Raw genomic sequence first — 21,606 nt, forward strand, 5'->3', positions numbered from 1 at the left:
GCCTGTGCTCGGTGAGTATGTGTGTGTGTGGGGGGGGGGGAGGGTGGCGTTGAGTGGAGCTCGCGTTGCACGGCAGAGAAGTGGGCACGCTAGAAATGCGAAGAAAACATGCCCTCCTATCGTCATATTGCGCCGCTCAATGCGATGTCGCGGAACTGACAACGGCGCTGGTGTATACCCACGCTAACGCACAATTGCGCACATATCGTTGTGCCCGCCTCGCTCTGTCTTACCTCCGCCTCTCCAGCCATCACTCCTGCGGATCCGTCGCCTCGCCTCTGCCTCTCTCACGCATCACATGCATGGTGTCATCGACCCCTCCCCCAGGGGGTTTCATCCGTTGTTTCTCATGCCCACTGTCCTTCCTTCAACGCTCCCCCACGGCCGCATCTCAGTTTTTCTTTCCCTGCAACAAATTATTCTCTGTTATCATCCCCACTCCCTTCCTTCGCTCTCGACTGTCATCTGTGACGTCCTGCGTTGCGCGCTGCCACCATGCTGTGCCCCGGCTGCCGTGAGGAACTCGTGGCAGTGTGCCGGTTTTGGCCGTGTGTACACTCTCTGCTCAGACGTCTTTGATGACGAAGCGCGCTCGCCGCCGTGTTGTGTGCGTCTTTCGTGGCTTCGCGCCGGCGTTTAGAAAGAGAAGGACTGGCACGCCTTGTGCTGACGTCGGCGCTGCGCTCGCATGCCTGCGCACAACCCACGTCCTCTCGTTACTGCCCGCCGCCTTCCCGCTCTCCTTGTCTTCCTCCGTCCCCCCTCACATGCGTATAACGTGGTGTCTGGAGTGTGTCCCACGCTCACGCCCTTTCTCTTCACGGACTTCATGGAATAGGGGAAGACTCCCTCGCACTACAGCGTTTTTCGTGGCCTGCGGAGCCCGGCGCCTGCTCGGCCGATGCGCTCTACGGCGGCAGCGACACCGACCGCGGCGCAAGCGGCACGTATTCTGTCACTGAAGCAAAAGCTGCAGGCGTTGCCGACAGAACAAGACCACTACCGTCGCCACTATGAGGAGCCGGAGGGAGTCTGTTGGGATGTGCTGGACGACTTGGCGGAGAACGAAGGACGCTGTGCGCATGACTCAACGGGAATAGGGCCGCCGTCTGCTGAAGATGGCGCCCCTTTGCTGGATGCATCGTCGTCGCCGCCATCGCGACTGGCATCGCCCGCGACGGCACCGCGTGCGAGTGCGGGAAGGCACGGGCTGGGCTACCCGGTCTCAGCTTCCCATGATGGGCCACACTCGCACCCATCTCTGTGTAGCGACGCGACACCCGCGGGAGTTTCAAGTCGGAGAGCAACCCAACGTCATTTGAGCGACCACCCTCCGCCGTCCCGGCGCACCACGATATCATCGTCGAGGCCAGACCCGCGCTTGCGGTGTTCTGGTGAGGCGGACGTACTCTCGCCGCAAGAGACGCAGCTGCTGCTTAGACGTCTGCGTAGATTGCATCAATGGATGGGCGATCTGGTCACCGGCGTGTCGGCAGCCACGCCGTCAGGATGTGCGGACGTCGGCTGTAGGGGTGATGGCGCCCTACGCGACCCCTCTGCAACGGCCACAGAGGTGATTGCTAATGTGTGCCCATGTAGCGACTCGAGTGCGGCTTGCTCAGCCTTCCCGCTCTCAGCGCGTGAGTCGCCGCTGAAGCGTGTCACGGCGCTCAGGCTGCACCGCGTGGTAGATGACCTGTTCATGCTCTTCACACAGCTGCAGGCGACGCTGACGGACGTTGTGTGGTGCACCAGCCACCCTCCTGCGCTCTCCACCCCTGTCCGCACGCATCTCGCCCATGACGTGGAGGTGGAGCGGCTGCGAGCCATTAACCAGCAGCTGCGGCGTACCCTCCGGGGCTACGAGCAGTCGCACCAGACTGCCAGTGAGGCACCGGCGCCACGGCCCTACGATAGCATCAAAGCACCTCGTCGTGCAGCGCCGCCGCTATCGTCACCACCGCCACCTGCGGGCTATGCAGCCTCCCATGAGTCTGGCCTGTTCATTGCCCTTCGTCGACGGTGAGCGTAACCACGCCGCGCCATGCCCCCCCCCCCCAATTCACGTCTTCTGCCGTCTCCTTTTTCTCGCTCATCTGTCTCGTGGTGTCTGATTTCCTGTTCACATGTCTGCAGCGGCGCTACGTGAGCACAGACGCCGGTGCGCCCGAAGAGAAAGCGAAAAGTACTCCCGTGACGCCTCGTGACCCTGTGGTACGCCGGTGCTCGTCCTGTGCACCTCTCCTGTGCGGTATTCTCAGCCTCCCTCTGCGTATGCTGTTGCGCTTGATTCGCTATGCAACGCTACTTGCGCCTCCATTATACTCTCCCTTTCACTTCTCGGTATCGGTCGCTCTGCTTGTGCGACACACCGCCTCGCGTGCGCGCGCACACACACACTCCACACCGCTGCCCGTGTGCCCTCATGGGGGACTGGTACCGACTAGGTTTGTACCACCACCGTCTTCTTCACTGTGCGCTCTGCACAGGCAATGCGGTGTGCGACGCGCATCAGCCGCTCCCTGCTCAACGGCGCTGATCGAGGCGCGGGAAGCCCATGGCGTGGCACGTCCATTGTCCGTGCCGTCGGCGCCATCCACGGCCTTCAAGTGGGGACCTTGGACATCACCGGCGTCTCGGCGGGGCTACAATGCACCCTGAGCACGTCGAGCTTCTTTTCTGTCGACGACGGCGGCGGCCCTGCAGCGCCGCTGTTGCCATCAGAGCCGGCAGAGCTGCACGCACCGGGTGTCGTGGAACAACCGGGAATGCCAAGGAAGGGTTGTGTGTACACCGTGCACGTGGTGGGCCCCGCCGCGTTCGTCGCCGCCGTCGCTGAGGTGCTTGGCGACGACGTCCTCGTCGACCTTGCTGGGAGGTATCATGTGGAGCCGTACGCCTACTGGCGATCCGGCAAGCATCAGTGCCCCACCGTGCGTCTTTCATACGATCGACTGCGCCGTACTGAGGACTCGCTCCGTATCCTGCGCGCTCCCGACAACACGGTGGCGAGGCAGCGACGTCTCTATCATGCCATCTTTGCCGCTTCGCAGCCGGGACGTTGGCCGTCCCGTCATGCGGGAGGGAGAGGCACGTGCCCGTGAACCGAGAGACACCGAGAGGCGAAGACAGCCCTGCAGGCGCCTCTTTCTGGATAGTTTTTCAGCACGCGCCTGCCTTGTGTTGGTGTGCACCCACCACACGCGGCCCTGTGAGAGCCTATACGGGCTCTCCGCATGCCGAACGCGTGCATGTGCATGCGGATACTTGCGTCACACGAAAGGAAGGAGCGCGGCGCAGAGCACGCGCGCATCATCATCAGCCGGCAAAGTTGTTTTTCAATGAAGCGGCCTCTGCTGAGCGGCGGCTGTCGCCCCTTGCCACTGCACCATCGCTTCCCCACTTCCTGCGCTACGTTGCGCATAGCTGCTACTTTCGGTGGCGTTGCGCCGCACCGTGACAGCTGTGGCGACACCGTACAGTGGCTGAGACGCGTGCCTCCAATGGCTCTCCCTCTCACCTCTCTGTGTGGAGGCGCTGGTGAGCGCAGTGGCGGTGCATAAATCGTCATGCTGTGTCTGCACATGTACACGTATGCATATATATATATATATATCTGTGTGTGTGTGCGAGTGCTCTGCTCGAGCTTCCCCCCTCTGTCTCTACGGTTTTGCCTCTTCCCTTCACTTCGTTTCCGCCGCTCCGCGGCTCGCTCGTGCGCGCTCGTGCACGGGTGCGGGCTTTGCTGATGCGCGTTGGCTACCCCCCCCCCCCCCACCACACACACACACATGCGCCAACCGGACAGCTCTGAGAAGGGGCAGGGGGCACAGGGGCACATCACAGCCGCTCGACACAACGGCGCGCACATCAACGCCTCCCCTCCCACCGCCGGTGGGCCGTCTCGCTTCCTCCATTTCCGCTTTTCTCCAGCTTTTGCAGCGCGCCATGCCGCCGACTCGGAGCCGTCCAGTCGCCCATCTCATGACGAGCACCCCACCGCCACTGGACGTCAACTTTGGAAGCTACCTCCCGCCCCGTCCGGTGACGTCCCCCATGCGCCGGGGCTTTCGCGGTGGATCTTCTTCTCGCGCCCACATACTGCACGGTGACGGCTTGACGACCGCAGCGGAAGCAGGAAGGAACTCTAAGCAAGCCAATGCTGGGCCTCTGACGGGCAGCACATCGTCGCCCGCTTGCAACTCCTTCCCCTTTCCACCAAGCCGTGCGGAGCACTCCGCCACCACCTCTGGTCGCGCTTCCGCAGCGCCAGCACCTCCACTCCACGGAGGTGCGGCACCGCCATCGATGATGAGGTGCAGTAATGGAAGCGGCCTTGCTGCTCCTTCTAGCGCCTCCCCACGCTCACACGAGGGGTGCCTGCCGTCCTGGAAGGGGTGTAGCGGTGCTTCTAGTTCCTTTGTGGAGGATCGGGTGCGGTGCCTAGCGCACCCCGTAGGCGTGGCATCACTGTTGCCGGCGCCCTTGCAGCGCATCCTCGCCAATGTGCTGCGCATTCTCCAGCAAGAACGCGCGCAGCTGAAAGGGCAGCGCCCGTGTCGGCGGCACTCCCGGTCGCTTGGCACCGGCGTCGACGCAGAGGTCACCGAGTGCATTGTGGATGCTGCGCAGGCGCCGTCATTGGTGGCTGCCGCAGACATTTTTTCCGCCTTTGTTACTGCACACCCGATGGACGGGCTCACGCTGCTCTCCTCTCCAGTTGTGCTGGCTGGTGCAGCGCTCGCTGAGGTCGTCACGCTTGGCCAGATCGAGTCGTGCGCCATACCCATGCCAGAACTATTGTCTTTTCTTGACGCAGCCATCAGCGTAGGCCACCCGGGTGCGATGCACTCTGTGGCCGTCTGCCTGCGCGATGGCACAGCGGGCCTGCAGCGAGATGCAACATCGAGCGAGACGTGGTTGCGATGCGCTGCCTCGTCAGGCTACCTTCCTGCCATGCATGAGCTCGGCGAGACCTACGAGCGTGGCGCACCCGCGTCTTCCAAGCTGCCGGCGGAGGCGGCCGAAGACGCCGCGGACTGGGGCGAGGCGATGCGGTGGTATCGACAGGCGGCAGAGGCCGGGTACCCACCATCGCAGCTAAACTTGGGTAAGCTTCTCCTTGCAGCGACTGAGCACGCCCAAAGCGATTGCTCCGCCGCTGCGCCACAGGTGGTGCATCTTTTCACGGAGGCCACGCGCTGGCTTCACGCGTGCGCTGCAACCGGCGTAGAGGAGGCAGTGCGCCTTGTGAAGCGCATCGAGGAGCAAGGTGCGCGCTAAGGGACCCTGCTGTGCACTCGGTAGGATCGGTGGGGGGACTACCATGGAGTTTCATGTGTATATATATGTAGAGAGAGGTGCAACGGACGTGCTCATTATGGCTGTCTGTCCGCCATCATCTCGATCTCGGTCTCTCCGCCCTGCTCGCTGCATCATCTTCCTCTTGGCGTATTGTTCGTGGTGGTGCGTGCCCCTCTACCTGGCAGCTAACGGAGGCGTGCTTGCACGCGACGAGGGGGGATGACGCATGGCGAGAGGAGAGCGCCAAGCACGATGTGTACTCAAGGGCTATGATGGCATACGCGCATACGTGTGGGCGTGCTTGTCTTTGCGTGACTGGCTGCCGCAATTTCACGTCTCGCGTGCCCTCAAAGCAGGCTCATTACTGCCTCTTGTTCTTCGTTGCCCACCTTTCCTTCCGTAACGCAGACGCGTACCGACGCTCGCTCGCTTCTCCAGTTTGAAGTGGGCCGCACACACGAGCGCAGACCACATGTGGGCCGTGTTCACCGCTCCTTCGCCCTCTTGAAGACCTCAGAGCGCTGTGGCTGCTCATTTGCCTTCCTGCGGAACTCAGCGCCAGCACAGCCCTTGTGTGGCGCTCTGCCCCGCTCTGCGCCAAGTTAGCTCTCTCTTCTCCCCTCTCCCCTGTCCTCTCCTCTACGACTTCTCCGTGCACATTTCGGCAGTACTTGAATCCCTCTGTCCCCCCCGCCCCACACCTCAACGTGGGTGGTAGCCTCCGAGACTTCCTTCAAGTCTCGTTGGTGCCTTTTTTTTCTTCGATTCCGGTGCGGCTCTTCTTGCTGCCGGCGTCAGCGCCCGTTCTTGCCCTTGCTCTCCCTCTGTGCCCGTACGAGTAAGCAGGCCATTCGCTTCGATCCTCCCCGCACGCATCTCACGTGCGTCGGTGCTGCCACTGCTGCTCCCCTGCGGCTTCTTCCTGTACTTATCGATCTCTCGTAGGCCACGCCGAGCACACCCTCGTTACCAGCGATGCCGACCGAGAACATCGTTGGGAACACCATGATCCGGCAGCTCCGGCTCCTGCGGCGCCGTGAGTGGTACACCTGGATCACTGTGTGGCCCTTCACGGTGCTCTACGTCGTCTCCGTCGTCCTCTACCTCTACCCCGAGCTCGTCTGGGACCGTGTGACGTACCTGGTGCATCAGACGTACATCGACTTCTTTCACGCCATCTGCTTTCCCATTTTCGTCTTCCTTCACTCCTTCCTCTCCCTCTTCACGATTTGGTCCGTGCGGTTTCGCGCTCGCATCATTTATCGACCTGTGGCGATGGAGCAGCTAACAGAGGCGACGGATGTCCTGGTGGAGACGCACCTGCACAAGGGCGAGTCGGAGATCGTGCCGCTGCACCAGGAGGGTGAAGACGGTCAGCCGCCGTGTTTTGTGTTCCAGCAGCGTAAGTGGAAGCTGGACGGGCGTGAAGGTATCTTCGTGAAGCCGCGCTTCCCCACGAAGCACAGCTTCTCCTACTATATTCACTGGGAGGGCCTCGACAAGGAGGCGGACCGCACGAAGCAGGTGGACACGTACGGGCTCAACAAGATGGAGGTGGTCATCCCCGAGTTCCAGGACCTCTTCGTCGACCATGCCCTCTCCCCGTTCTTCGTGTTTCAAATGTTTTGCGTGCTGCTCTGGTGCCTCGACGAGTACTGGTACTACTCCCTCTTCACCGGCTTCATGATGGTGGGCATGGAGTGCACGACGGTCTACCAGCGCATCCGCAACATGCGCACGCTCCGCGACATGGCGGAGGTGCCAGTACGCGACATCGACGTCATGCGTGGCGGCAAGCGCGTCACGATCAAGACCGACGCCCTGTTGCCGCTGGATATCATCGTGGTGCCGAGCAACGCCCCGTGCCCGGTTGACGCGTTGCTGGTGAAAGGCACTGCAGTGGTGAACGAGGCGACTCTGACAGGCGAGTCGACGCCGCAGCTTAAGGAAGCGCCGGATGACGTGGATGTAGCCCTCAGCGTCAAGAAGCACGCGCGGCACATGCTGTTCTCCGGCACGCAGATTCTGCTGAGCAACGGCCCTCACGAGACCTCCGAGGAGGGCGCGCACAGCCGCGACAGGAGCAAGGCACTCGCCGTCGTGCTGAAGACGGGCTTCGAGACGAAGCAAGGCAAGCTGCTGCGTACCATCCTGCACAGCCAGGGCCGGGTCAGCGAGAACAGCGGCGAGGCCTTTGGTTTCATTGGCGTGCTCGTGGTCTTCGCGCTGGCAGCCAGCGGCTACCTGCTGAAGCGTGGTCTCGCAGATCCGCACCGCAGCCGGTGGAAGCTCTTCCTGTCCTGCGTGCAGATCATCACTTCCGTGGTGCCGCCGGAGCTTCCGATGGAGCTGTCGCTGGCCGTCAACACGACTCTGCTTGCGCTGACGAAGCTGCAGGTGTTCTGCACGGAGCCGTTCCGCATCCCGTACGCTGGAAAAGTAGACACGTGCTGCTTCGACAAGACCGGCACTCTCACCACGGACGAGATGCTCTTCGGCGGTGTGGACATGATTGATGGCAAGGGGCTGCTGAACAAACTCAAGGCGATTCCGAAGTACTCGGAGATGGTGCTGGCCACGTGCCACTCCCTCGTCTACCTCGACGAAGAGACGCTGGCCGGAGATGAGATGGAGAAGGCCGCCATCACCGCCCTGGGCTACCGCATCGACAGCGAGGACAACATTCTCTACGACCCCAAACCGCCCAGGGATGAGGACAAGGAGGGGCAGGCGAAGGCCAAGAAAGGGACCGCGGCGCCGCAGAAGATGTACAAGGTTCTCCTGCGCTTTCCTTTCCTCGCCACGCTGCGCCGCATGGCCTGCGTCGTCTCCGCCTCAGATGGCAAGTACATCGTCGCCAAGGGCTCGCCGGAGTCCATCGCTGCCCTGTGCGAGTCTGTCCCCGAAGACTGCCTGAAAATCGCCGAGGAGACGGCGGCCAAGGGGTACCGCGTCATCGCCCTTGCGTATCGCTCGCTGACAGATGCGGAGCGGGCGTCGAAGGAGACCATTCTTGCGCTGCGCCGCGAGAACGTCGAGAAGGGGCTGCGGTTCGCCGGTCTCGCTGTGTATGTTTGCCCGCTAAAGAAGGACGCCAAGGAGACGATCGAAAATTTGGAGGGTGGCAGCCACCGCTGTGTCATCATCACCGGCGACAGCGTGCAGACGGCTATCTCGGTCGGCAAGGACGTGTCGATGCTGTTGTGCAAACGCCAGCTGGTGGCGAAGGACGCGGCAGGTGGCGGAGTAGAGTGGGTGGACTCGGTGTCGAGCGTCGTGCAGCCGGGGACGTCCCAGGACATCATCGCCAACACTTTTCAACGCAGCCGTCGCAAGCTGGCGCCGCGCGAAAACGAGTGGGACCTCTGCGTGAACGCGGAGACGATCAGCCCTGAGTCGATGCAGCACATCGTAGAGACGTACAACGAGCATGTCACCATCTGGGCTCGCTGCGCTCCGACGCAGAAGGAGGAAATCGTCACAGACCTCAAGAAGAAGAACCACATCGTCATGATGGCCGGCGACGGCACGAACGACGTTGGTGCGCTCAAGCAGGCACATGCCGGCATTGCCGTGCTGAACTCGGCCTCTGTCGCTCCCAAGGCGGAGAACAAGGAGCTGGTGGTTGGCCCGCAGCCGCACAACGAGCCGGATGTGCCGGCCGATCTGAAGGTGCCGCCGAATTTCAAGTTCACCGTCGTGCCTCCCGAACCGCCGGTGGGGACGCCGTTCATGCAGATGATGAGGTGGAAGATGCTGGAGGCGAAGCGCAAGGTGGAGATCAAGCAGATCACGGCGTGGAACAAACAGTTGAAGGAGGCGGAAAAGGCCAAGGCAGACAAGAAGGCGGCCGCGCCGCCACCGCCGTTGAATGGCACCGGCGACTCGGACTTCCTGATGGAGTCCCTCTTCAACTCGGATGACGAGAATATGGGCGGCCCGCCGATGATCAAGCTTGGCGACGCGTCCATCGCGGCGCCGTTCACGTGCCGCTCCAAAGCGCTCACCTCCGTGTGCGACATCATCCGGCTTGGCCGCACGACGCTTGTGACGACGCACATGATGTACAAGATCCTCGCCCTGAACTGCCTTACGCAGGCGTACTCCATGTCGGTGCTGCACTGCGCTGGCGTGAAGTTTGGCGAGAAGCAGATGATCTTGGCCGGCATCATCTTGTCTGTGTGCTTTCTCTTCATGTCTCGCAGCAAGCCGCTGACGCACCTGTGCCGCCAGCGGCCTGTCACGAAAGTGTTCCACCCGTACATGATCTGCACAGTCTTCTTCCAGTTTGCGCTGCACCTATACTGCATGATGAAGACGTCGTGGATGGTGGCGGAGGTGGACGCGGCGACCATGAGTGACATGAGGAAGAACTACCAGGATGTCGAGTTCAAGCCGACGCTGCTGAACTCCACCATGTTCCTCCTTACCACCCTCATCTCCGGCGTCACGTTCGCGGTGAACTACCGCGGCGAGCCATTCATGCAGGGCATACGCAAAAACCGCCCCATGCTCATTGCCCTCATCATCCTCGGCTTCGTCGTCTTCTGCTTCGCCTCCGAGGCGAGCCCGGAGTTCAACGAGGAGTTCGAAATCACCGCCTTTCCCACCGAGGAGTTCCGCACGCGCTTCACGCAGCTCCTCTTGCTCGACGCCGTGGGCTGCTTTGTGATTGAGAAGGCTTCTCTGATGCTCTTCACGGACTACTGAGCAGTGAGGGATCCGCCACACGATGCCAGGGTGTTGTGGCTGGCAGAGAAAGGAAAGGCGAATGGGGGTAGGCTTCTGCAGTGGATGTTGTGCGGAGTACTCGAGCGGTGGATAGGTAAGTTCGGGCTCGCAATTCGGAGAGCTTCACGCTGCAGTGGCCGGTGCAACACAGGTCGTCGCAGAGGTTGCGGTCACACGAGTAGTGCAGTCCGTCGCCTCCACCCACCCTTCCCTCTCCTTGTAAGAGGCTCTCTGTGAGCGCCTTACTCGCTGTGCTGAGTGGATTCGGAACACGTGCATGGATGGATCGATCGGTGGCTCTTCTACTTGAGTTCGTGCTGTTTCTCTCTTTCTCCTTGCGCGGTTCTGCGTGTCTGCGTCTCCGTAAGTGTGTGCGTGTGTGTGTGTGTGTGTGTGGGGTTCTCGATGCGGCGTGCGGAGGCACACCGACATAGGCATTCAAAGACGCGCCACTGTATGCCTTGCTTTCCGGGCACGCCTGTGGGCCCGCGTGCGTCATCGCGCCCCTCCTCACCTTTTTCATATCTCATTCTGTGGTTGTATCGGTTTTTGATCTGTGGTCGTCTGCTGCTCGCCTGGAGGTGTGCGTGTATGTGGTGTGTGATGGCCTCTCTCTCTCTCCTCCTCCTCTGGTGATTGAATGGGTGCGCGTGCGTGCGCCAGTGACGTTGTGTTTTGAGGCGCTCGCGCCTCGCTTCTCGTTGCTTGACGGTTGCGGAGGGGGGGGGCAGTAGGCTTCGCTTTAAGTGTGGTTGTGGTGGTGCTGCGCCATCTGCGTATGTGGGGGGCGTGAGGGGGGGGCGGGGTGTGATGATGGCGACAAGGGATATGGGCAGCGCCATATAATGGGGGATCGAGCGGACATCCTTACTGGTGTCCTCTCTGTCTTCCCGCTCGTTCATCACTCAGTGCCTCTACAACTGCTACTTTCTCGCGCTTTCTCTCTTTCCCTCGTCGTCATTGCCAGCTGCGGCACTATCTTTATGTCGGTGTTGACCGCTGCCTCGCTGTCTATGGTTGTTCTCTTCGGTGTTGTGTCTCTGTGGTGTAACTCATCTTAATACTGTAACCTACTCCGGCGCTCTTCTACTCGCTTGCCGCGCGTCTGCGCGTGCAAGAGCTATGCGTGACGCGTGCGCCAAAGAGAGTCGGAGGGAGTGACACACCGCCTCCATCGTCCCCGGCTGCGCCCGTCCCCCACTTCTTTTTTTTTTCGCGTGTGCGTGGCTTGGAAAGTCCCCGTGGCGAAGCGCACAGATCGTTGGAGAAACATTCGCACTCAACGCACGCACGCGTGCAGGGCGCACAGCGTCTCTGTCGGTAGACCTGCATCGCCGAGGCGCCCTCCGTGCGTGGGGACAGTGTAGCCGTTTGCGTGTGTGTTGGTCGTGATCGAGATTCGCTTTCAAACGTGGGGTGACAAGGGATGGTGCTGACCGGCATGGACTCGGTCGTCTCTCCGGTCCTCTAGCCACCACCCCCCTCCTCTCCACTCTCTCCTTCCCTCTCGCGTCGCATTTCATGCTCTCGTTCTCTTTTTGGCGCGCCTCAGCGATGCGCTCCACAGAACGTGCTTGCGCACGCCTGTCGCACGAGACGTGGCCGACGCTCCTGATTACATCATCCCAACAAGCGCGTTCTCTACTTCTGTCTGTCCTTGGCCTTGCCTATTCCCTCGCTTTCTTGCCGTTGTACACCCAGCGCACGTGGTTCCTGCGGTGCCGCGTGTCACGCTCGGCGAACTTGCACGCGCGCTGCACACAACCGCGCAGCCTCGTAGCGCATCCCGTGGCGTGCCCGCTCTCTAGAGAGCGCTGCCTCTCCTTTTCTCGTTTGGTACGCGTAGTGTGAGCCCCACGATCATGTCATCGCCTACAGCGACGCCTGCAGCGACGCCGATAGCGAACGCCGGAGAGGAGCGCCCGCCATTGGCGGCACCAGTCCCCACCGAAGACGGCCTTCTGCCTGCGGCGGCGGCCACGAATGCCGCCGCCAATGACAACGACCTCACCACCCTCTCCACTCAGGTCTACCTGGAGCGCACGGTGCTGGGGGTGCTGGCGCTTGCTCTGGAGGACGTGTGCCGAGTGCGACCACCGAATCCCGTAGACTACCTCGGCAGCTATCTTCTCCGTAGATCGACCGCGAACAACACCGTCGAGGTGTCCTACGAGGACACCGTTCCCAAGGCCGTACCGACTACCGACGAGTGAGGTGGTCGTGAGGCGTGGCGGAGGGGGTGGCGTGTCGTCCTCTTGGATGCTTCACTGAGGGCACCTTCCCCTCTGCTTTCTTTTGCGCTCACTGAGCCGCGACTGCCGCTCTGCTCGCCGCGGCGTGCGACCGCCCATGAAAGCCGAGATGCAGCGGTGGGCTTAGGGTGCAGGGCGGACGAAGGGGTTTGTGCTTCCCTTCTTGCTTGTAGGGACGCGAGCTTGGCGTGCACGCTTTTGAGGATAACGATGTACACTGACTTTCCAAACTGGAAGGGCGAGGCAGAGAGAGAGGCCTGAAAAGCGGACCACGAAGGGTCAAGGAGAGGGGTGAAGATGCGCTCGACGTGGTGGTATAACATGCCTCGCTCACGACCTCCTCGGCTCTCAGCTTTCCCGCATGCGTGTGTTGTTTTTCTTCGCTCTCCTGGCCTCGACTCCGTTTTGGGCGATGCCGCGAGCTACGAAACGATGCGCAGGATAACGACACTCGCTGCACGCGTAATGCCACGGGAACAGATTCATGCTGCACGCATACCCACCGCAAGATACGCGGTGGGGCTGTCCACTGACAACACGTTTGCTTGTGGAGATCTCTCCCCGCACCCCGTACTCCGCCCCCCACCGAGCGCGTGCTAACCGGCACGCACGCGCTCCCTCTGTCATTCTCCTGTTTCGACTCTTTTCCCTCTTATAAACACACACACACACACACGTATGCGCATGCACAGGCCTCTGTATACATCCCTGTTATCCCTCGCCTTTCTCTTGCTTCGGTCGCCTGCCTTGCTCGCCCCGTCTCCCTTTTATCCGTTCGGTGCCGGCGCCACGTAGGCCCAGGCACACGCGGACATACGCACGTGCAACTTGATCGTGTGCAACCATGTGGCAGACTGTCGTGCAGCGATATCGACTCCAGCCCACGTCCCTCGCAACCTTCCTAGAGTCAAACTGCATGGTAGCTAAGCCGCCCACGGCGGCGCTGCATAGCGGCTCGAACCTTGTCGTCGCTGAAACCAACAGCCTCAGCATCTTCGAAAATCTAGCGGCGGAAGAGTCGCTCATTCGCGGTCTTTCGCTCGACACGAAGCAGCGTCTACTCCTCTTCTACGTCAACCGCCCTTGCGTCGTGGTAGGACGCAACCAGAACATCTTTCAGGAAGTGTCGCTGCGACGGGCGGCGGCCGACGGCGTTTGCCTGGCGCGCCGCGCCTCTGGCGGCGGCGCCGTTTTCCACGACGAGGGCAACCTCTGCTTCTCTTTTCTTACCCACCGCACTTGCTATGCTCCAGAGAAGACGATCCAGCTGGTGCGCCTCGGGCTCTGTGCAAGCTACGCAATCGACCCGGCACGATTGACCACGACAGGGCGGCACGACCTGTTCCTTGACGGCAGGAAGATCACGGGGTCTGCCATGCGGGTGCAGCGTGACATTGCGTACCACCACTGCACACTGCTCGTGGACACCACACACGCATCGGTCAGTCGCTACCTTCGCCCAGAAGGGGACTACGTGGCATTCGAGACGTCGTCGGTGGGCTCGGTGCGAAGCCCTGTCACCTCACTCGCCGAGTCGGGCTGCATCGCTGGTGGGCCGGGCGCCGTGGCGGCACTCAAGAGAAACATGGCAGACTTTTTCCTAGCGGAGGGCGACCGCGTGCTGGATGCAGCGACGCCGTGGGAGCTTGACGCGGTGAAGCTGCGGCAGAGCTTCGCCACCTCGCGACACCGCTGCGAGAACGCGCCTCTCTTTGCCCTGGACGTTGTGGGAGCTGTTGCGGCCGATATGCCCTTCTTCGAGGGAGAGGGCAGGCGGCCGACCCGCGGTGACGCCGCCACCCTTGGCGAGGCGGTTCGCAAGACAGCGTCGAAGGACTGGGCCTACGCGATGCCGTCGTTTACATCCACGGTGCTCCTCAGCGGCAGCGAACTGCGGCGGCGCCTGAAAACGCTTTCTGTGTGGCAGGACGTCGCATCGCTATGCTCCCTTGCGGAGGAGGAGTTGCTGGCGGTGCTGCAGCGGTGCGTCCTTGAGGGCTCGGAAGGCCTCGAGGAGATGGCGGCGGGAACCGAAGCCGGATTGCACCTGATCACCACAGTCGAGCATCGTCTCGTCACGTCCGTTGTCGTGAGACGCGCGGCGTCCACGACAGCCACAGCTAGCGCTGTGGCGCCATCGAGTGGGAGCTCTGGAGGGTGGGTACAGAGGTGCCTTTCCGCTTTACTGGTCGGCCAACCTTGTGATGCCGCCGTCGAGGGCCTGGAGCGTACTGGCGACACCACGGCGGTGATGCAGGGCCTGGTGCACGAGGCAGGGTCACTCTGCCTCGATCTGCCCGACTTAGCCGGCGACGCGGCGCTGCTGATGGTGACCCGAGTGCTGCTGGATGTGTGGCGAGACAAGAATGTATTCGACATCGCGACCTAATCCATCGACCCTTCGCGTCGCCGGGGGGTGCGCGAGGGAGTGTACGGGAGCTGTGGCTCACAGATACAAAGTCGAAGAGATAAACACGACGGCGTAGTTGCTTGGCTCAGAGGTGACCTGGCCACGCCCGTGAACCGTGCCTACGGAGCAGCGGAAGAGAGCATCGGTGCCGCGCAGCCCCTTTTCGCGTTCTCCACTCCAGTTCCTACCGAAGCCGTCTTCGCCATTGTTGCCGACGTCGGCAGCACAACATTCACACCCTGTGCGTCACTGACTCGCATGCGCCGGTCCTCCCTCTACGTCTCCCCCCACTACCCCCTTCGCTCTCGTCCAACTATCGGTGTGCCGGCGCTGTGCTCACGCCTATGCATCTGCGTCTTTTGGCGGCCTGATGCTACTGGACACTTGAATGCATCACCATCAGCTTGTATCGTTGCGGCAACGACTGCCGTACAAGGGGGGCCCCACTCTCCCACCACACACACACACACGCACATTCATACTCACACAGAGTCAACTCCTCCCCCTACGCTTTTTCCGAGCTCTGCGCTCATGCGACGGATTGGTGTGGCAACCTGTCAGCGACGGTGGCTTGCCTCAGCAACGCTGCCGCGCGCCGGGAAATGCGGAACACCATGGTCAGGGCATAGCTTCATTCTCGATACCGCGGCGTCTCTCACAACCGCGATCCGCGAAGTGCGCTCTACGGCGGTCTGCTGCGCCCCGAAGGATGCGCAGTATCAGTGTGGCGAGTGCGGCAAAACGTTCCGCCTCGTCAACGCCCTCAATCACCACATCATGACCCGCCACGGCAACAACGCCAAGGCGCTCATGAAGAAGGACGGCAGGCTAGTCCCTGTGGAGACGGACCAGCTCAAGGGTGGGGCGCATTGTGGGGCCCCCTCCTCGTCCACAGCGACGACGAGCTCGGCAACTCCGGCCGGGGCTGCCGCCGCGGCGTCGTCGTCTCCACTGTCCGGCGGCGCCACCTCACCGTTTCCGGTGCACTTTGCCGCCCCTTTCGGCGCCGCCGCCGCATCCATGGGCGGGGTGGCGTCGTCTTCCACTCCACCAGGCACCGCTCCAGGGGTGCTGCAGGCCTCCGCCACACCCGTCACCGCCGCGGCTGGCGCAACCACTGCAAGCAATGGCGAGAACGGAAGCGGCGCCGACGGGGTCGCTGAGGAGAGGGAGAAGCGCATGTTCGTCTGCACAGTGTGCCAGAAGACGTTTCGACTTGAGGCGGCGCTACAGCACCACTATCAGGCGAAGCACAACATGGACATGCCAACCTCCGCTTCGTCTCTGTCTGCTCTCGTCGGCGCGAGCACGACACCAGGGGCTGGCGGTGCCTCCGTGTCCACTCCAGGAGAGCCTGGCGCCAATGGTGGTGGCAGTGCTGGCGCGTCTGGTGGCGTGCCTGATGTAGCTGCAGACGGTACCGCATTTCCTGCAAACGCTTCTAGCTTCGGTGCTGCGCAGTACGTGCGACAGCAGGAGGGAGCGCTGCCTGACGCTCCGCAGTACCACCTCGATGTGGCCCCGAACGCCCCGGAGGAGGGCGACATTGCCGCGCACTGGCGTTGCGTGAACATATGTGTGCTGATGGGCGACGTGCAGGAGGTGGAGGAGGGGTACGTATTTGAGGATCATGTGCTGCAGTTCACCGTGGCGACCGAGTTTGCTACCCCGGCCCCTGGAGATCCTGACATGGACTTCCACACGGTGCGCGTGTACGGGCACGAGTTTTGGGCCCCACTGAAGGCGGACATGCAGAGTGGCGGCCGCTTTCTCGTCACGGGACGACTGTGTATGGTGCCGCAGTTTGATACGCAGCTGAAGAAGTACTATCACTATCCAGTGATTCAGGTCTTTCCCGGCTCTGGTAACGTGGTGCGCGTTTGACCCGATTTCGTTTTAGTACGCCAGTACACGCCAGCTGTAGTGGTGGTGGACGATGAGGGGTGTGCAGGGAAGCGGATCCCGCAGGCTCGCGTCGTCGTCTGCTTTCGCAGCGAAGGGTACATGCGTGCGCTGCAGGACGGTGCACCAGCGCCGATGTAGTCAACTGCGTTCTCTTTACCGTTGGCTTGGCCGCCGGGGCGGTGCCCATCGAAATTGACATGCACTACGTGCCTGAGGGGCTTTTGCTTCTTGTGTGCAGGGAGGAAGGGGGATGCGATGATGTTGTGGACTTGGCGAAAAGGGGCGACGCTGGGGCGTGCTTGGAAGGGGCAGGGGATGCGGAGGGGATGGGCTCCATTTCGGGGACAGGCTGAGAGGTGTGAAGAGGTGTCCCTGCGCGTGCAACTGTGGGGGCGAACAGGATCGTACGAGAGGGCGTGTCTCCGCGGCGAAGGAGAACGTCCTCGCGCATGCGCATGAGTGACGGTGCGTGCTGTGGAGCGTTTCGTTGTTGCTGCCTCTTCTGGCACTCTTCCCCCCTCTGGCAGCTCTCCTGTATTCGACTGAGACGCATCTGTGCTTTCTGGCGCACGCGCGCATCATCTCTCTGGCTGCTTCGCGTCACTTCCCCTCTCCTCTCTGACCATCTAAGTAAGGTACGGCGAGACAACAAACAAAGGCGATGCCGAGCTGCAAGAAAGAAGGCGCACGCGACTTTTTCTGGCCGTGCTCGTGTGGAAGACACCGTGGCACCGTGCGCTGATGGCAATGATAGCTGTCACAGCGGATCGCCTGCTGGCATACAAGGCCGTTTCGTCATGTGTGACTAGGGAGGGGGCAGCAAGGATGCGCTGCTCGCTCTCTTGAGCGGCCCGCGCTCACTGCACCATCGTAGCTGTGGGGAGCGACCATTGATCGTGCCCCAGGAGGCACTTCTTTGGGCACGTGCGCCACTGCACGTTCTCACTCGCTCTCTGCACTGCCCCGCTAACCCGCACCCTCCTCCTCGCTGTCCGAACTTGTGAATGGCATTAACATCCAACAGCCCAACGGCTGTTTTAGCGCATGCTGCGCCGGACGCAAACGCCCCTCCCCCTCGCTCAGGCACAAGAGAGACAGCAGCGCCGACTTCTCTGTTCTTCCCACCTTCCACTGGCTCGAGAGCTGAAGGCCTGCGCGCACCTTCACAGGAGGGGTCAGAGCGTCTGCTGGCCGTCCATACACTCCTCACATACGCCATTGCGCGGGCTCAGGCACACCAGACACACACATATATACATATATACATATATACATATATTATATACGCACATCTGTGCAGCGCGCGCCACGGGCGCATCCGCCTGTCGATAGCGGTGCTCACCTCGTCTTCTCAACGTTTCTTCTTCGCGCGCTTTGGTTGCCGCCGCTGGAGGATTTGGGGACTTCTGCGCCGTTCACGCCTCAGCTCGACCGCTGCCACTGGCAGAGAAGCCGCGGAAGCCATATACACGCCGACACACGCACGGAGGCAGAGACACAATGGACGTCCTGCACACGGCCTCTGTTGATGGACGCATCTGCTGCGCGGCCAACGAGGAGGTATGGGTAGCGAAGCAGAGCGGAGGCATCGCCGTCTTCTCGGCGCGCTCCGGAGACCATATGACGGACATCGCCCTCAAGGCCGATGACGGCTCAACGGCGGCGCAGGTCACACACATGATGGCGGTCTTTGGGGAGGTGTGGGTGAGCACGAAAGAGGGTCGCGTTCACTTCTACGAGCTCGCCACGCACACGCCGGTGGACTCAATGCTCATTCCTGGGGCAGAGAAAAAGGTGCAGGTGGTGAATCTCTCCTTCAACGGCCACGTCGCCGTCATAGCCACCGCCAGCGGTTCTGTGTATGTTCATCACCCTCTGAATCACCAGCGGCTCGGCACCCTTTCCACGTCCACATCCCCGTGCACGGCAGCGATTCAGTTCTACAGCTTCGTCGTTGGCGGGGATGCGAGCGGTGCCTTGTATCTCTGGGACCCGGTAACTGGTGAGTGCGTCATCTATCACGGCGGGAGCAAGAGTGAAGTCGTGGCGCTGCTGCACGAGCCTACCACCGGAACGATATGGGTGTCCCGAGCGAATGAGCACGTCGATATATACGCAGTGAAGGACGGAGCGCTGCAACTGCAGCGTCGGGTGAGCGGGATCGGGCGGGTTACAGGGATGGTGGCGGTGTCTGGCACTGTGGTGGCGACCACCTGCACGAAGCGCCTCGTACAGATCGAGGCGACCACGGCGAAGATCACTGTCAGCGTGGCGGGCGCGCACGACAAGTTCATCCACGGCTGCTGCAAGGCGATGCACCAGGAGGTGGCGCAGGTGTGGAGTGTCGGCAATGATGGCACGCTGCGCGTCTGGCATGTTGCAGGGCTGCAGGTGCCGGTGGTGCCTCTGCCGAAGCTACCGCCCGCCGCGCAAGCCGCGCTCACCTCCGCCGTGGAGGATACGCTGAATCCACAGCAGAGCGAGCTGCGGGCGGAAGCGCAGGCAGAGCTGCATAGCCGGATGAGCATGGAAGACAAGCTCATGAAGGCGCGTGAGGAGGCGCAGGAGCTGCGACTGCGCATCTTTAAGGAGGAGGAAAGGCGGCTCATGGTGGATGCGGCGCTGACAGCAGAGCGGAAGCACCGCAAGGAGCTAGAGGAGCGCAACGCGAAGCTGGCGAAGGAGGTGACAGACATTGCGTCTAACGTGGCCGTCGCCGAGCGGGAGCGCAACGGCCTGCGCGCCGAAGTAACGCAGCTCAAGATGGACCTTTCCAACGCCCGCACGGAGACGAGCGTCAAACAGACGGAGAAGTCAAGCATCGAGAGGCAGCTGTCGGAGGAGCGGACAAAGAAAGACACGTTGGAGCAACGCCTGCGCGACGTGGAGGGGATGCTGAGCTCCCTGCAAGCGGAGCACCGCCGAATGTGTGAGGCACTGGGCAGCGCTACCGCCCACCAGCAGACGAGCAAGGCGCCCACGGATGCCTTGATGAGCAGAGGTGCGGCGCTGAGCGCGGAGCTGGAGCACGCGCGAAAGATGAACGCGCTTATGGGGTCTGCCATCGCGTCGATGGAGTACACCATCCGCCGCCGCGAGGAGGAGGACCGTGACTTGGTGGCGCTGCTGAATGCCTTTCGTGGTCGCGTCGCCGACCGTGTCACAGACCCGAACCTCTCTGCGCTTCTCCTCGCCACCATCGTACGCAATGCCCCGCGCTTCGACCTTCAGTGCGACGAGTTCACAAAGGCGGAGCTGATGGAGCGCAACGGGCCATTCCTGCAGTTCATTCAGTCCCTCCGCGCCACCGACCCGGAGGCTTACCGGAAGCTAATGCAGTACCTGCAGAACCCCTCCATAGCCCAGGGGCTGCCGGCTGATACGCAGGCGCTGCTAGACCGCTTCGTCGCGCTCGCCTCGAAGGAAGGCGAGGTGTCCGGCGAGGACATCGCCAACTTTAAAAAGACGATTCCCTGCCTCACAGACTCGGTGGCAGTGCAGGGCGCCGGCCAGATTGGAAGTGGCAGCAGCACCGCTCCGGCTGATTTTCCGGCGTTGCTCGGCGCCGACGCGAGTGGTAGCGGCAAACCTGGGGGAGATGTCGTGGCGCCGGGCAGGCTCCTTGGCAACAACACCGGCGGCGGTCTCACAATACAGGAGGAGGTTGTGAACAATGCCTTGATGCGCGAGCTACACGGGCAGCGGGTGATAGATGAGAACTACATTCGCGAGCAGCAGACCATGTTCGAGTTCATTCTCAAGACGCGCCGACTTCTAGTCGAGAGCCTTGCTATTCTGCACAAGCGCACAGTGAGCGCGCGGCAGGTGGTGGATGCACTGTGTGTGAACACCTCTGCCCACAGCACTTCCTCGCCGGCCACGACGCCGTCGCGGAGGAGTCTTCAGACATTGCACAGCATCTTCAGCGGCGTCGTGCGCGAGCTGGAGGAGCTGACCACCGAAGTGATCCAGCGCTACCTCTCTGGAGCTGAAAAGCAGCGTCTTGGTGTGGCGCAGTAAAGTGTGTGGGGGGGGGGCGCGTGAGCCGTAGCCTCAGCGGGATAGGGCAGCAGGGGGAGGTGAAGGCGCAGAGGAGCTCCGTGTGCCCGCTGGACTGCGCACCTCAGTCGCGCTGCTGCTGCCGCTGGTGCTCTCTGCCGACAAACGGAGCGCCTCTACACACCATGTATACCCAGTAGATTACATAGACTAGACGGCGAGCATACGTGCACGTCTCTCTTTCCACCTCCTCTCTTGTCTTGCCCCCCTCCCCCTCAAATCAGCCGCCGTTCTCGGCGGCAGCGCGACTGTACGCTGCGGCGTGACGAGACACGTGTGCTGTGCTCCTGCTCGCGCGCTTGTCGCCGTTGTTGTTGCTGAGGAAAGGGGGGGGGGCGGACTGATTCGAGGGCGAGCCGTCGAGTGCCCTTTGTGCTTGATCGGCCTTTTGACCTTTCCACCTTTTTCTACGGCGACGCGTCGGTGTCGGTGCGCGTGCAAAGACGAGGGCGAACTAAGAAAGCAGGAAACCACGGACTCGAGAGCGAGCGTGTAGCGTCGCTGCGCTGCATAAATCGCTTCCCGGCTGTACACGAGGTCCGTCCGCACATCGGCGCACTCGATGGCACTCGCTGATCTGCCCAGGGGCGCTGCCACACGCCGCCGTTTCCTCGTTTTCCGTGAAAGGCACGTTTTCGTTGCTGCTCCGCTTGCACCGCGTGTGTGCGGAAGACTCCTACACATACACACAGACACATGCACGTACACGGAGATGTACAGCTCTTCGTGCTCTCCACCACTACCCGCGGCCCTTTCCATCTCCCACCGTTGCCTGTTACTCGACGACTGGGTGTTCAAGATGCGCACCCGTACATTTCTCCGTGTAGTCTAGCGCTCTCTATGTTCTTCGCAGCGCCCTCGCCTGATGATGAGGAGCACCTCCGTGCGCGGTGCCACAATGTTCAGTGGCCCCACCCTGTGTGGCTAAGCCAGGGCGATGCACCG

The 21,606-nt window shown here is 61.9% G+C and overlaps 7 protein-coding genes across 7 annotated transcripts; all 7 read left to right on the forward strand.

Moving 5' to 3' along the window:
* Nucleotides 1–2,492: 2,492 nt before the first annotated feature.
* LDBPK_071190 (hypothetical protein, conserved) lies at nt 2,493–3,104 on the forward strand (the record flags this gene model as incomplete). Its single annotated transcript, XM_003858499.1, has 1 exon — nt 2,493–3,104. The coding sequence occupies one exon, from the start codon at nt 2,493–2,495 to the stop codon at nt 3,102–3,104; it is 612 nt and encodes a 203-aa protein (XP_003858547.1).
* Nucleotides 3,105–4,308: 1,204 nt separating this feature from the next.
* Nucleotides 4,309–5,283, forward strand: LDBPK_071200 (hypothetical protein, conserved; the record flags this gene model as incomplete). The annotated part of the gene is made up of 1 exon (XM_003858500.1): nt 4,309–5,283. The coding sequence occupies one exon, from the start codon at nt 4,309–4,311 to the stop codon at nt 5,281–5,283; it is 975 nt and encodes a 324-aa protein (XP_003858548.1).
* A 996-nt stretch (nt 5,284–6,279) lies between these two features.
* LDBPK_071210 (cation-transporting ATPase, putative) lies at nt 6,280–10,014 on the forward strand (the record flags this gene model as incomplete). Its single annotated transcript, XM_003858501.1, has 1 exon — nt 6,280–10,014. The coding sequence occupies one exon, from the start codon at nt 6,280–6,282 to the stop codon at nt 10,012–10,014; it is 3,735 nt and encodes a 1,244-aa protein (XP_003858549.1).
* A 1,883-nt stretch (nt 10,015–11,897) lies between these two features.
* On the forward strand, nt 11,898–12,248 carry LDBPK_071220 (hypothetical protein, conserved; the record flags this gene model as incomplete). The annotated part of the gene is made up of 1 exon (XM_003858502.1): nt 11,898–12,248. The coding sequence occupies one exon, from the start codon at nt 11,898–11,900 to the stop codon at nt 12,246–12,248; it is 351 nt and encodes a 116-aa protein (XP_003858550.1).
* A 1,414-nt stretch (nt 12,249–13,662) lies between these two features.
* Nucleotides 13,663–14,676, forward strand: LDBPK_071230 (lipoate-protein ligase-like; the record flags this gene model as incomplete). Its single annotated transcript, XM_003858503.1, has 1 exon — nt 13,663–14,676. The coding sequence occupies one exon, from the start codon at nt 13,663–13,665 to the stop codon at nt 14,674–14,676; it is 1,014 nt and encodes a 337-aa protein (XP_003858551.1).
* Nucleotides 14,677–15,228: 552 nt separating this feature from the next.
* LDBPK_071240 (RNA-editing complex protein, putative) lies at nt 15,229–16,581 on the forward strand (the record flags this gene model as incomplete). The annotated part of the gene is made up of 1 exon (XM_003858504.1): nt 15,229–16,581. One exon carries the CDS (start codon nt 15,229–15,231, stop codon nt 16,579–16,581), a length of 1,353 nt encoding a protein of 450 aa, XP_003858552.1.
* Nucleotides 16,582–18,102: 1,521 nt separating this feature from the next.
* LDBPK_071250 (hypothetical protein, conserved) lies at nt 18,103–20,622 on the forward strand (the record flags this gene model as incomplete). Its single annotated transcript, XM_003858505.1, has 1 exon — nt 18,103–20,622. One exon carries the CDS (start codon nt 18,103–18,105, stop codon nt 20,620–20,622), a length of 2,520 nt encoding a protein of 839 aa, XP_003858553.1.
* Nucleotides 20,623–21,606: the final 984 nt, after the last annotated feature.

Source organism: Leishmania donovani, chromosome 7 (assembly GCF_000227135.1).
Source record: "Leishmania donovani BPK282A1 complete genome, chromosome 7".
NCBI classification, from domain to species: Eukaryota; Euglenozoa; class Kinetoplastea; order Trypanosomatida; family Trypanosomatidae; genus Leishmania; species Leishmania donovani.